This window comes from Lissotriton vulgaris, chromosome 1_1, assembly GCF_964263255.1.
Source record: "Lissotriton vulgaris chromosome 1_1, aLisVul1.2, whole genome shotgun sequence".
Taxonomy (NCBI): Eukaryota; Metazoa; Chordata; class Amphibia; order Caudata; family Salamandridae; genus Lissotriton; species Lissotriton vulgaris.
Genome location: NC_141685.1, coordinates 2,143,457,251 through 2,143,471,619, shown reverse-complemented (window position 1 = coordinate 2,143,471,619; position 14,369 = coordinate 2,143,457,251). Strand labels below are relative to the sequence as shown.

General features: G+C 48.4%; 1 protein-coding gene across 1 annotated transcript in view; it reads left to right on the top strand.

Moving 5' to 3' along the window:
- Positions 1-14,369, top strand: part of EFCAB6 (EF-hand calcium binding domain 6) — an 846,383-nt gene that overhangs the window by 480,320 nt on the left and 351,694 nt on the right. The window contains exon 18 of the mRNA XM_086922295.1: positions 12,260-12,393. Coding sequence (XP_086778421.1) covers positions 12,260-12,393 — 134 coding nt within the window. The remainder of the gene's footprint in view (positions 1-12,259; positions 12,394-14,369) is intronic.

Here is a 14,369-nt window from a genome sequence, read left to right as displayed (position 1 = left end):
AGAACCGTTCACAGTCTTGGTTCTCACAGCTTACACCCAACTTTGACTCTGGACTAAGATATTCAGGAACGGGACTATTAATTATTCTCACAGAAAACACTAAAACTCGAAATTCCTGTGAGCGCCTTGAATTACGGCCACTCACGGTAAAGTCTATTTTGAAGTGCGCAGTTCTCAGCGCTCTCGCTCTTCAAGATAGCGGGAGACTAGAACGTCGCCGATTTGTCACCACGGCAATAGCGGCGACCATCTTGAATTCCCCAACTAATTCACATTTACCCAGAAGTTCACCATCCTAGGTTTCACCACAACCCTGGGTGTCTTCTTGGAGCGGAAATGTCCTGTGTTGTATAGAGAACTGACTGAACGATTCCTGACACCGATATTGGATTTCACCCGAAGGCCCGCCCCCCTCTCTGTGATAAAGCGGGCCGCAATTCGGGCTTTGGAAGTCTACGATACGCCGGGGATGCCAACCCAACGTGAAGGGTGCTGGTCTCCCGCATAGCCCCTCTATTCCTAGGGCAAATAGGCAATCTCAATTTAGCCGCCCCCAACTGCAGGTGAACCTAATTCATCTGTGCAGCACCCGTCCTCACCACTTTCCCTCTGCGACTTCCATCGCATGTATGAACCCGCTGAGCTAAGGCTTTATTGCCATCCCCCTCTCCACATGCTGCTATGTGATGTAGCCACAGAATGCAGTACTGAATATTAGGGCTTGATAAGCACCATCACCCAAGTTTCCCTCAATCAGCTTGTGTGACGTCTGAAAAAGCTCGCCATGCTTGTCATCACTTCGACATACCCACTCTGCAAGTTCAGGTACCTCTTCCTTAACTCGCACTGGCAGCCTGTAGCGCGATGAACCTCCCCGTCATCACAGTGATAGAAGCCATAAACACAGACAGGAAACAGGTTATTTGCTGCCCACTCTTCTTAACGTGCCTAACCAAAGCAAATCCCAACCTAGCTGTTACCAATCGCAACCATATCCCCTTAAATCCTGCACCCCAGCTACTAGTTGCTGGCTTAGAATGAGAACGAGCCCCTTCTTAGGACCTTGAGGCCCTTCTTGCATGAATTTAGACCCAACCCCTCAAGAGTCAGCACTGAAAATGCACCTGCCTTGCCCCGGGCCCCTACAGCCGCGGGCGGTGCCCCTTTCCTGCTGAAATGCTGACAGGCAATTCTCCACATCTCTTACCCCGAGCTAACTCCGTATTGTGTCGCGCTCAGGTGGCCGCCCCTGCACTTACCTACCTGGGAATTTATGAGAATTTCAGGGAGTCTGTCGACTGTTGGCATTAGCAGATGCTAATGTACCCCAACTGTGACTCAGCTCTAAGGGGGTGCTATCCCAGCCTGAACTTCAAATTAAACATGGCCATATTATAGAATATTTGTGTCTGCCCGTTTGCCCCAGCCATGTGATCGGGTCCCCAGTTTACCAATCCCCATGCGCCCGCAAATGGATTGTACCTCGTGTGTGTGTCCTAGGCCATGTGATGCGAACCCCCCAGCTGTCTAGCATCCATGCTCCCCTGGTCAGTGCTGAGCACCCTGATGAGGCGCAGAGGCACTGCCTTATCAACCAGCCTCGATTGTAATGATGGTAGAATGACCGAATATACTTTTCGCACGACTGTTCAGGCCATGCGATCCGGCCCCCGGTTCATATATCAGCCCTGCGCCTTTTATGAATTGCACACATGCCCTTTTTCCTCCTGTAATGTACAGTTTCCTACCTCTTGTATTTTGTTTGGTCACAATTGCCACTTTTGACTCATATAGCTTAAAGTTTGCTTTGTAATTGTTTACTTGTAATTTCTCCTCATGTATCATTGCGGTTCTTATTGTGAAGCGCTCTGACACCTTCGGGTAAAGTCAGCGCTGTCTAAAACGCATAAAATAAATATATAGCTACTTCAGGCGTGCCTGGCGGGCCATGTGATCAGACCCCCTGTTATCTATCTGCCATTCGCCCTCGGTCCCTGCAGAGCACGGAGGCACTGGTGCGCTACTTAAGGCACGGGAGGAAGCCCCGACCTGAAATACCCACCCGGGTTTTAAATTCCACAGCCGGCGCCTCTGTCTTTCGCGCCACATTCAGCCACTGGTAATTACTGCTCTAAACAGTCTCGGTTGGGAAATACCTACTACTAATATAGAACAAATGTTGGTCCTGCCCTGGACTGCAAGAGATAATGAATACCATCCAAATACATTTGTGGAAACAAGGACAAGCATAATAGATTTTGTTACTGAATATCGCTACTGAATCCTTATCCGCCACTCAACTAGATTATTGTCGAAATACACTAGCAAAACAAGCCTGCAGACAATGCAGTTAGACGGGTAAACCCTTTGGTTTTAGGCACACCGAAAAATTGTGCGGAAATCTGCCAATTATATCTACCCGCGGTGTCAATAACATTTAGGGGTCGATTAGGATCGCGGACGGACTTGCGTCCGTCCGCGACCCCAGAGCAGGAGGGAACCTCCGCATGGCATGCGGAGTTCCCTCCTGTGCAATTAGGATGTGACCGCCACCCTGGCGGTCACATCCTCTATTTTTAACATTGCGGCGGGTGCAGCTTCAAGCTGCAACCGCGGCAATGTTAAAAATGCACGCATTGCATTTGCATGCAGAAAGAGGCAGGCACCGCGCGGTGCCCGCCGCTTTCTGCATGCAAATGCAGGGGGGTACCATAGGTACCCCCCATGTGCACCCCCCAACCCCCCTTCACCTAGGGGGCCCGCAACGGGCCCCGCAGTCAATCAATCAATCAAAGACATTTATAGAGCGCACTACCTACCCGTAGGGTCTCAAGGCGCTTGGGGGTGGGGGGTGCCGCTACTGCTTGAACAGCCAGGTCTTGAGCTTCTTCCTGAAGGAGAGGTGGTCTTGGGTCAGGCGCAGGTCGGCTGGGAGGGAGTTCCAGGTCTTGGCGGCCAGGTAGGAGAAGGACCTTCCTCCTGTGGTGGCTCTACGGATGCGTGGGACGGCGGCGAGGGCGTGGCTGGCAGATCGGAGGTGGCGTTTGGGAGCGTAGAAGTTGATGCGGTTGTTGAGGTAGCTCGGGCCTTGATCGTGGAGAGCTTTGTGTGCGTGGGTAAGGAGACGGAAGGTGATTCTCTTGTTGACCGGGAGCCAGTGCAGGTCTCTCAGGTGTCCGGAGATGTGGCTGTGTCGTGGGATGTCGAGGATGAGTCTGGCTGAGGCGTTCTGGATGCGCTGGAGTCTCTTCTGGATCTTGGCGGTGGTTCCGGCGTAGAGTGCGTTGCCGTAGTCCAGTCGGCTGGTGACGAGGGCCTGGGTGACGGTCTTCCTGGTCTCCGTGGGGATCCACCAGGAGATCTTCCGAAGCATGCGCAGGATGTTGAAGCACGACGAGGAGACGGTGTTGACTTGCCTGGTCATGGAGAGGGAGGAGTCCAGGATGAAGCCCAGGTTGCGTGCGTGGTTCGTCGGTTTGGGTGCGGTGCCCAGGGCGGGGGGCCACCAGGAGTCGTCCCAGGCGGAGGGCGAGGAGCCCAGGATGAGGACCTCCGTCTTGTCTGAGTTCAGTTTCAGGCGGCTCGTCGTCATCCACTCGGCTACCTCTTTCATCCCTTCGTGCAGGTTGGCTCTGGCGGTGGCGGGGTCGTTGGTCAGGGAGAGGATCAGCTGGGTGTCGTCGGCGTAGGAGATTATGTTGAGGTTGTGTTGGCGTGCGATGGCCGCGAGGGGGCTCATGTAGACGTTGAAGAGAGTAGGGCTCAGCGAGGAACCTTGAGGGACGCCGCAGATGACTTCGGTGGCCTCTGACTTGTACGGTGGTAGGCGGACTCTCTGTGTTCTTCCGTCGAGGAAGGAGACGATCCATTCCAGTGCCTTCTCCTGGATTCCGACGTTGCTGAGGCGCTGCACTAGGGTGCGGTGGCAGACCGTGTCGAAAGCCGCGGAGAGGTCTAGGAGGATGAGGGCCGCTGTTTCTCCGTTGTCCATCAGGGCTCGGATGTCATCGGTGGCGGCGATGAGGGCGGTCTCGGTGCTGTGGTTGGCACGGAATCCGGACTGCGATGGGTCGAGGGATCCATTCGTCTCGAGGAAGGCGGCCAGCTGTTTGTTGACGGTCTTCTCGATGACTTTGGCTGGAAACGGGAGTAGAGAGATGGGGCGGTAATTCTTGAGTTTGGTGGGGTCTGCTGTAGGTTTCTTGAGTAGAGCGCTGAGTTCGGCGTGCTTCCAGCTCTCGGGGAAGGTGGCGGTGTCGAAAGAGGTGTTGATAATGTCCCGCAGGTGGGTTGCGATGACAGCGTCGGCTTTGTTGAAGACGTGGTGAGGGCAGGGGTCGGTCGGAGATCCGGAGTGGACGGAGTTCATCATGCGGACGGTGTCTTCGGTGTTGACTGGGGTCCAGGCGCGGAGGGTGGTGGTGGGCGGCTCTGTTGCGGTCGTGGCGTGCGTCAGTTGAGTGCTGAAGCTGTTGTGTATGTCCGCGATCTTGTTGTGGAAGTAGGAGGCGAGGGAGTTGCAGAGGTCTTGCGATGGGGTGATGTCGTTGTTTCCGGCGTTGGGGTTGGAGAGCTCTTTCACGATGTTGAAGAGTTCCTTGCAGTTGTGTGCGTTGTTGTCCAGTCGGTTCTTGAAAGCCGTTTTCTTGGCTGTGCGGATCAGATGGTGGTGTTTCCGGGTGGCGAGCTTGAGGGTGGTTCTGTTGTCCGGCGTGGGTTCCTTTCTCCAGGCTTTCTCGAGGGCTCGGCAGTTCTTCTTGGAGCTCTTGAGTTCGTCGGTGAACCATGGGGCTCTCTTACTGCCGGGTCTGCTGGGTGGGATCCTCAGAGGGGCGAGTTCGTCTGCGCATTTGCTGATCCACTTCGAGAGGTTGTCGGCAGCCTGGCTGGGGTTCGCTGAGCTGGCCGGAGGGTGCTGGCTCAGGGAAGCGGCGAGCTGGTTGGCTGTGATCTTGTTCCAGCTTCTTCGGGCAACCTGTTGCTGGTGGTGGTGGATCGTCGTTCTTCTGAAGGTGAAGTGGATGCATCTGTGGTCCGTCCAGTGGAGTTCTGTGGCGTGGCTGAAGGCGATGTCTTTGCTGGATGAGAAGATGGCGTCGAGTGTGTGTCCGGCGAGGTGGGTGGGGGTGGACACCAGCTGCTTGAGTCCAAGGTTGGCGAGGTTGTCGAGCAGGGTGCTGGTGTTGCAGTCGTTGTTGTTCTCCAGGTGGAAGTTGAAGTCTCCCAGGAGGATGTAGTCAGCGGAGGGGAGGGCGTGCGGGCTGACGAAGTCGGCGATGTCCTCGCTGAATTGAGTGCGTGGTCCCGTAGGTCGGTAGATCAGGGTGCCTCTGAGGGTGGTCTTCAGGTCGGTGTGGATCTGGAAATGTAGGTGTTCGGCGGAGGGTGGGGTGTTGTCGGTGCTGGTCGTGATGCGGATGGTGTTCTTGTCGATGATGGTGTACGTCAGGCGGGTCGGTCGGGGTCCTCGAGGGCCAGGGGTCCTGGCACTGGGCGCGGTCCAGGCGCGGATGGGCGTAGACGGGCTTACCTTTGGCGCGCCTTCGGCGCGCCCGCTGCGAGTGACCGCTGCGCGTTCGCACGGTCGCCATATATGGCGAAGTGCGCGGGGGGGCGGAGCAGCTGGGAGGCGGGAGCGGGGAGGGTACAGAAGGGGAAAAGGGGCGGGGTCAGCGGCGGTGGCGGGAAGCGGGGAGGGAGTACGAAGGGCGGCGAGGACAAGGGGCAAACAGGAAGGAAAACGCAAAAACGCTCAGAAAAATTAAACAAGCACTAAGGAATGACAAAAACAATACAAAACAATCACAGAGTAACACCAGCGTAACAAGAGCACGGACCACGCCGCTCGAAGTTCCGTATGCTTTTCCACGGCGGAAAACCCGCCGCGGAAAAGCATAATTTACTGGCCATCCTAATATGGTGGACGGTGTCTGGAAGACACCGTCACCATATTAGAGATTTTCCGCCGCGGTTGTAATCCGACCGCGGCGGAAAAGCTGCGGACGGAAACCAGGACCCACCAGCCATCCTAATCTGGCGGTGGGTCTTTGGTCAGTCCGCTGCGGTTTTTCCGCATCCTCGGGGCCGGCGGTGGCTTCCGCAGGCCCCGAGGATGCGGAAAAACCGCAATCATAATGACTCCATAAATACGGGCGGGTGTGGCCACATCGCTGAAAACGATTGAATACGCATATTTCTATTCACTACTGCCGATGTGCGCTATGGAGAGCATTCTCAATTAAGGCCTTCGTGCTTCTATTATATTTACCACCAGTCATTATTAAGATTCAAAGGGAACGCAGCGTTTTTATCTGGAATTCGTGACTCGCCCCACGCCTGACAGGAAAGTTTTAATGATCAACGTACATGAGCGCGAAGTAAAGTAAACAATGCGTCAGGGGCCAATCCGCTAGGGGCCAATTCGCTAAGACCAACCAATGTCCAAACCAGCCACAAGAGATATCACTGTTTTGCGATCCTAAAGCGCCTCCTTCCTGCGCCTTTGCGTGCTCTCCTTTCCGTGTCTGCAAAGCGGGTTTAACAAGGAAAGCGAAGCACCTGCTAATTTAAATCTATGCAGGGTTCTTAGCAATAAGGCAAACTGCCTCCATATAGCCTGCTTGTAAACACCCCCGTAAATTTAACTGTAGCAACCACTGTGTTTAAACCATGGCAAATGACCGCTCGCAGTTTACATAACATTTGTGCACGAACCATGAGGCCTCCGCCATTGCAGCCCATGCTGCGGACATCTTCCGAAGTTCGCTGGCGATATTACCGAGCTAGGCTGCTGCTCTCCGAGCATGGTGACGGACCGGGAACTCTCCATGACTGCATTTCGTTCAGCGAAACATTTCCTCAAAGTGAAAACAGAAGAATAGTTTAGGGCTAAAGAATCTCACACTACTGAACATGTACCGCCGCTGGTGTTCGGTGAGCATTTTCCGTAACCACACTCACATATACTAACACTCACCAAAAGACTACGCTGTGAGGCCCTCTCCTTTCCTCCACGTGCAGCGATCCAGCTTCCACCGTAATTCATCGCTGGTCGCTGCCGCCGGATCTGCTTAGAGAGGACAAAGAGGGTTAATCTACGTCGTCTGTCTTGTTTTCGTCTGTCAGATTCCTTCTGACAGTGGTGAGTTTTTGGATACCGAGGCAGTAGCCTCATTACTCCACATTCATTTTGAATTTTTTAGTCGCTGTTTAGGTTGCCTTATTGATGTGTGACACTTTGTCACAGTTGAGGTTGTATCACAAGGTCAGCTCAGTGATGGGCCGCGGGTAGCGGTCAATTGAGTTTGCAGAATTGTCAGCATGTTTCCTCAAAGTGTCTTGTCTTTGTCTATCTGGTACCTTCTGATAGTGTTGAGTTTTGGGTGCCTGCCGAGGCGATTATAGTAACACCAAACAAAAGGTTCAGGTACACAATTTCAAAAGCAAGCTACAAATTAAAACTACACAATTTGCATTCAAATAAACAAAGAAGAGAAGAAAACAGAAAGAAAGAAAGAAAGAAGCCTATATTTCAAAACCCAATTCAGAAAAGTATTAATAATTTATTGGACATACAATTTTCAGATAAAACACATTACAAATCCAATAAAACGCTCATTAACAAGGGTGTTGGCAAAACTAAGGCAACAGATTCATATCACCAAACACGTGGCTAACATACAAACATTGCATCTATAGAAAGAACAACAAAAACAAATATAATGTGTCTTTCACAGTGTGTGGCCACAGAATGCGTCGATGGCGTTTCGACCGCTGGATGACTATGCGGTCGTCATTAGGACAGACAGTGGTTTGAGCGTTTTCAGTAACAGACATTTATATTGTCCTGCGTCCTATATGGACTTAATACGAAGTCTGCCGATTGATTGGGCAAATGCTGGGCTATAACTTAAGGCTCTATTTGGATTTCCTGCCATAACGAAGATATAGTCCCACACAAGCTGATTTATTTGTCCTTAATTTTTGTTATGAGGACCTATGAAAAATTTTAACTTACTGCATTTACCGTTCAAAATCTGAATGGTCTGCTTTTAATACTGTTGCTGAAAACGCTCAAACCACTGTCTGTCCTGATGATGACCGCATAGTCATCCAGCGGTCGAGACGCCTTCATTTGTGTTTTTAAAGCTACTGATGTATTTTGAAATATTTGTACAGTACATTTACAGGTATTTAAATGTATTGTGTGTTAGAAAAAACTGACATACTACAAACTTTCCTATCACACGCCTTGCACACCAGCAAGATTGCCCGATTGTTCACTGTATCCTCTCGCTCTGCAGTCAGATAAAGTAAGGTAAACACCAATCTGCAATTTGTCAGGAAATGCAGCCTGACATTTGACCGCTGTCTTTTAAGGTTTAAAAAATGTGACATGATAAAAACAGAATTTAAAAGCCTCCTCATTGCTCATTCACCTTCTGCACTCCAGAATGGTTATGCTGAGGCTGCTGCAGCCCCCGCACCTCTAACTCCAATGCCTCTGACCCCCTAAGAATGAGTTATTCAGCACAGGTAAATTGTGTCAACTGACAGCAACAAAAAGCCCTCTCTTCTCCTCTGTGCCAAATGAAACAAATGTATTTTCGTTTAAATCATTTGAAAAGAGAAGACTCAACACTAAGGCTCCCAGGACTCTTTCTAGTGAGTAGTAGTTAGATGGGCCTTTCTATCCCACCGATTGTTTGAGCTGCCAGAAGAGCCGATCCCTTCAGAGTTTAGGTAGTCCTACCCCAAGAATGTTGTTCCATAATGAGTTTTCCCTCACTTTCATTATCTTGAATTCTTTTTGCAGAACACTCATCTGAGATTGAAGCCACATTTTTTTACAGTTCTACAAACTTTCCCTCTATTTTGTTCATCCTCTGTGTTTTGAATCGTGATAAAGTAGCGCAGAGGGTTAATATACCTGCTGCAAAGGACAAATCTGTATTTTATGTGGATAACTAAGTGGATTAGTAAAGCCAGCCTGTACCAGCGCTTTAAAACAAATGAAATATATGTGATAGAGAGACTATGGAGATATGAAGGGTACTACTGCTGGGTGGTAGTGAGGGAATCTGACGAGGAGGTCATGTGGGCTGGGGGGAAGGTCTGCACTGTGGCGCCAAAAAGATTGTCTCACCAGGTGCAAACATCACTAAAGCCAGCTCTGCGTCAGTCTCTCACGTCTCTTTTTCATTTACCCAGTTCTCTTCTTGTGCACTAGTTAGTCCCTTTGTATGACACTCCCCAATCTTTTCCATTTTTTTCTTTCAATATCCTTTTACTATTGGAATTCTCCTTTTCGTCTACAAGTTCTTGGTTTCCCTTTTCTCTCTTTATTACTCGGTCTAGTTTCTCGCCCTAGACATCTCCTTTACGTCTGTCCCTTCAGTCACCCTCCACAATCTTAATACTGCAGTACATTTATTAGCACTGAGTTATAAAATATTTTTTTGAAATATGATTTGTGAACTTTTAAACCCACTCTCAGATTGATCTGAGCTTTCAGCAGCAGTCACAAATTTAGCAACATGTTTTGCTTACAAAACATGCTCTTTATTTAAAACTTTGAAGAATATAAGGAGAAATGGCCTACTTTTTTTTATTTCCTCGTCGCATAAAGTAGACTGCACGGTTATGTCAAGAAATTCAAATTACCTTTGGTGCTGAGAGCAATCATTTTCAGAGAGCAAAGCACACTGACGTGCCTCATTTCTTAACATCTGGCATGCTACATATTTTAATTACTGCCTTTCATTTCTGCAGTAATTGTCTTTTTTTGTGAAAGCATTTAAAATATATAAAGCCCTCCTGTCTTTCAAGAAAAAGGAATAGAGAAATAAACCACAACTTAGCAAATGGAAATGCTAAGCAAGCAATCTGTCTGCACTAAAGCTCACACAAATGACATGCACTACTTCTAAATGTACCCGGCTTCTGTGTACACAAGTGAAAAGCTCGAGGTAATAACCGCAATCTCAACTTTTTAAAATGCAGTTATTTCAGAACCCAGAGTCCTTCCACCCACTTCCCCTTTCCTTCTTCTGAGCTCACTAAAAGCATTTTTTTCTGTCAGTTTCGTATGAATTTTGGCACAACAATTACAGAAATGCGGATAAGTGAATGTGGGAATGGACCATCAAAATATCCGCTCATACAATTAGAATCAAAGCACAGCCATGCTAAATTATGTTAACACGTTTTCTTAAGTGCTCCACTGCCACGGACACACGGAAACACCCTTTACATTCAGCTGAAGTATTTCTTTTAAAAAAGCCCCACTTTTATAAAATCGCTGATTATACTACCAGAGGTAATGAATCCCAAACTGGCTTCTAGCAGAGCCATGAATAGCAATGCTAAAGGTTAGAGCCATTGATACTAGAATCTAAACTGCTGAGCCAATAACAAACAGGGTGGTATATTTGCATGAGGATAATGACCAATCAAAGTTAATCTTATCCAAAACCGTGGCAATTATTGAATCATTGACTTTATTGAACACAACAAGGCGCTACATACAACCTTGTGCACTCTATCAGCGCAATAGGATACCCTGGGAATTCCTAACAGGTAGTGTTATGGGAAGAACAGGATTGTCTGAAACACTTGCAAGATCACTACCTCTTCTACGGACATTAGTGCCAGATGTACGACACAGCAATTTGCCACTCGCAATTTGCGACTCGCATATTGGGATGTATAACATTGTCTCAGACACTGTTAGCGATTCCTAATGGGGTCACAAATTGCATGCCTCATGAATATTAATTAGGCTGTTGCAATGTGCTACCACATAGGAATGGCTAGCACTCCCAGGGATGGTGGTCTGCTGGGGTCAGCAGACCACCATGTCTGGGACTGCTTTTAAATAAACCAGTCTTTTTTATTTTAAATGCAGCCTGTTTTCCTTAAAGGAAAACTGGATGCATTTAAAAAAAAAAAAATGAAACTTTTCGGTTTGATTTTTTTAAGGGCAGGCACTGATCCCTGTAACCACTGACTGCTCTTAAAAATATTTTCACACATACTCACAAAGGAGAAGGGGTCCCCTTTGTACCACTTCCCGTTTGTGAGTGGTTTACCACGTACTTGAAGTAGGTGGTAAACTGCGATCGCAAAACAATTGTACATGGTATGGTGACTCGCTTTTAGGAAGGGACACCCCATCCTAATAGTGTGACTCACAAATTAGCATTTGTACATGCCATTACGGTTTTTTGCAGTTGCAAACGGGAGGACCTCCCGTTTCCGGTCGCAAAAAAGGGTCGTACATCTGGCCCCCAATTTTAATTCACAGTATCATATTTTCGGTATTTAAACATTTTCAACATTAATATTTCCCAGAGCATAGCCTCTTTACCATTTCTTTGATTATCTGTCTTGTAGCCTTCCACCGCTCATTTTCAGAGAACTTTTGTATTGTGATTAAGCACTCCATGAGAGTGCATGTGCTGTCCGGCTGTCTCGATCAAGTGCTCCTCCCAAATGCCCACCTCCCCGTTTTGCTTTCACGTTTCACTGCTTTCTAGTGTACCTCACCTCTCCACCCGCCTTCCATATTGCTCTATCTCTTTTGTGCTTCTCCCTCCGTGCTGATCCTACCCACGTTTGCTTTTCTTCTCGGCCACTGTGGCTCTCAATCGCTCTTGCTTGTGCTTCCCCCCTGACCTCACATTGTTATTCCCATTATGTGCTCCTCCCCTGACCCCATGTTGCTGTCTCCCTAGTGTGATGCTTTTCCTCTGGCTTCTGACTGGCTCCTCCACTGCCTCTTCATCCATGCGGACCTTCTTTTATTTTTTGCGCAAACAAATCTTCATTTTCGTATGTACCGATTCAAGTGGTGTTTGTTGTCTGGATCTGTAAATAAAAAAAAACTAAAGAAAATGGCTCATGGTTATTTATCTGGTGTTCTTGCTTTGTGACAAATGCACATGCATAGGTCATCATGCATGCGCTAGCCAGCGGAATGACGTGACCGGAAGCAGATGCCATGTCCATACACTTTTCCTGCCAATGCTGTACAGCATCGGAAAAAAACATTTTGCTTTCCACCAGACGCTGTACATCGCCAAAAGGAGCTAGGAAAGCCAATAGGTCTCAAAGGTGAGACTTATTGGCTTTGTTAATGCTTGTTTTTCTAGATGGTTTGTTTGAGGCATTAGTCCTTTCTTGGTGTTAACTTCCGTCACCTGCAGCTGATATCATGATGTATGGTTTTAAGATGCACACTGATGTTTCATTGTTTCAGATCCACATCAGATTGGGCCAGAAGTTCCTTCACGCCCAGGCTCAAACCACTATGTGAATAATAACCTCGTTCATCACACGACGGCGGAAGAATGTCTCACTAAGCTCATAGAAAAACTAAGGCGATCCTCCAAGGTAAAGGATGATACATCGGGGTTTTTGTCCTATCATGGGAGTTTGTGTCCAGTGAAAAGGGGAAGGCATAGTATTGGATATGCATGTTTTTCATACAGTGCCCTTTTACAACTAGAATACACAGGTATACTACGGTTAATACTCACTATGACACAAGCAGGAGAGGAATATATGTCTTTATGATTAGCAATCCCTTTTCCCATAAATATTATTATATACATCGAGTTGTTCGGGTTTCCATGTGCGTACAGTTTTAGTTCTAAAGGATGTTATTCACCCTGCCAATTCTTGATGTTTGAAATATCCAAACCACAGACTGGAATCTGTGAACACACAGGCACAGCTAAAGGGCATCGCTTATGCCCAAGGCATGGCAGTGGCACAGGCGTCATACACATTCCCGCTAACGGCTGCTGCTTTCACATTCTATTCTGCTTGTTTCCCCATTTTTGGTTTAGTTTGCTTTTGTTTGAAATCATGAGAAGAATCAGTCAGGTTTTTAGAGGTGCATTAAAGGCAGGAAGGTCTCATGATGACCGCTGTATGCTTGTCTCCGTGAGGTAATCACACACCACACTCTAGTGTAAAAGGCCATTTATTAGGACAGGATTGCAATTAACTTAACATTTAACAGCTTTGCAGCATCTTAAACGTAGTTTTTTTGAATCCCGCTCCCTCATTCTCTCGTCACCCTTGCTTTCACCCCAGCCAATCTTGCTTCACTCTTCCTTTTACCTTTAATCCATGAGCTCCTCCCATGACCAGATTCAATCTCACTTCTTTTACCCAAGCATCCTTCCTTGAAGTCTCCTTGCCATGTCCCAGGCATCCTGCACACCATCCTCCTTCACCTATGTTCTCCCCCCCCTCCCAATGAGGGGTGGGCACGCTCGCATCTGACTCCCACTCTCCCAACTACTGCTGCACCACTGCCCCCTTTGCAACCTGCCCTAACCATTCAAAGGGGACACCCTCGTCACTGCCACTGACCTGACCCAAACCTTAACTCTTGCTTCAAAACCTTCACTGGTAGTACGGCGAATTGAGCCCTCTCCCAGCTCCCATTATTAACCACCTCTAAACTCCACCCCGTCCACCACTTACCTCTCCTGTCCTGCCATGTCACCCCTCTGACGAAGAATCCCCTGGGAAGACTAGGCTGCGCCTCTGCTTCCCAGGGGACCCCCATCATGTGGTAATCACACACCACACTCCAGTGAGTGTAAAAGGCCATTTATTAGCACAGGATTGTAATTAACTCAACATTTCAACTTCTAAACAACTTTGCAGCATCGTATGTATCCACCTCTCTCATTCTCTTTTCATACCTGCTTTAACACCAGCCAATCTTGCTTCACTCTTCCTTTCACCTTTTCCCCATGAGCGCCTTCAATGACCAGATTTATTCTCACTTCTTTTACCCAAGCATCCTTCACTGAAGCCTACTTGCAGTGTCTCGGGCATCCTGCTCACTGTCCTCCTTTGCCTATGCCCCCTTCCTCCCCCCGAGGGGTAGGTATACCTACATCTGACTTTACACCCTCCCAACTACTGCCACCCGGTAAAACAGTAGAGGTCGTTTTACTGACCCACCCATAAACCCACTGCAACACATCAACTCCCCGGCCCCTCATCTGCTCAGAGAGACTTTCTCTTTTCACAGATCCCCAAGGAGGTCCCTCAATTCCAAAAAGTAAAATGCGTTTCCCATCTCAGAGATATGCACCCCATCAGAACGAAAAAGACCCATTTCCTCCTCCTTAATGTCCCCATGCACCAACACCTTGGCATCATTCGCCCCACAGAAAACCATCATTACCCTGTTGAGCATCCTCCAGGTTTTATCGATGACCACATGTTTTATAGCACCCCTCCACTTACACCACAGCACAAAGTCTGGCTATACCAAACAGGTCCCTGCCAACTTTTGCTGATTTAATAACAAGTTACGTTGCATGTGTTTCAGTAGGGTGAGC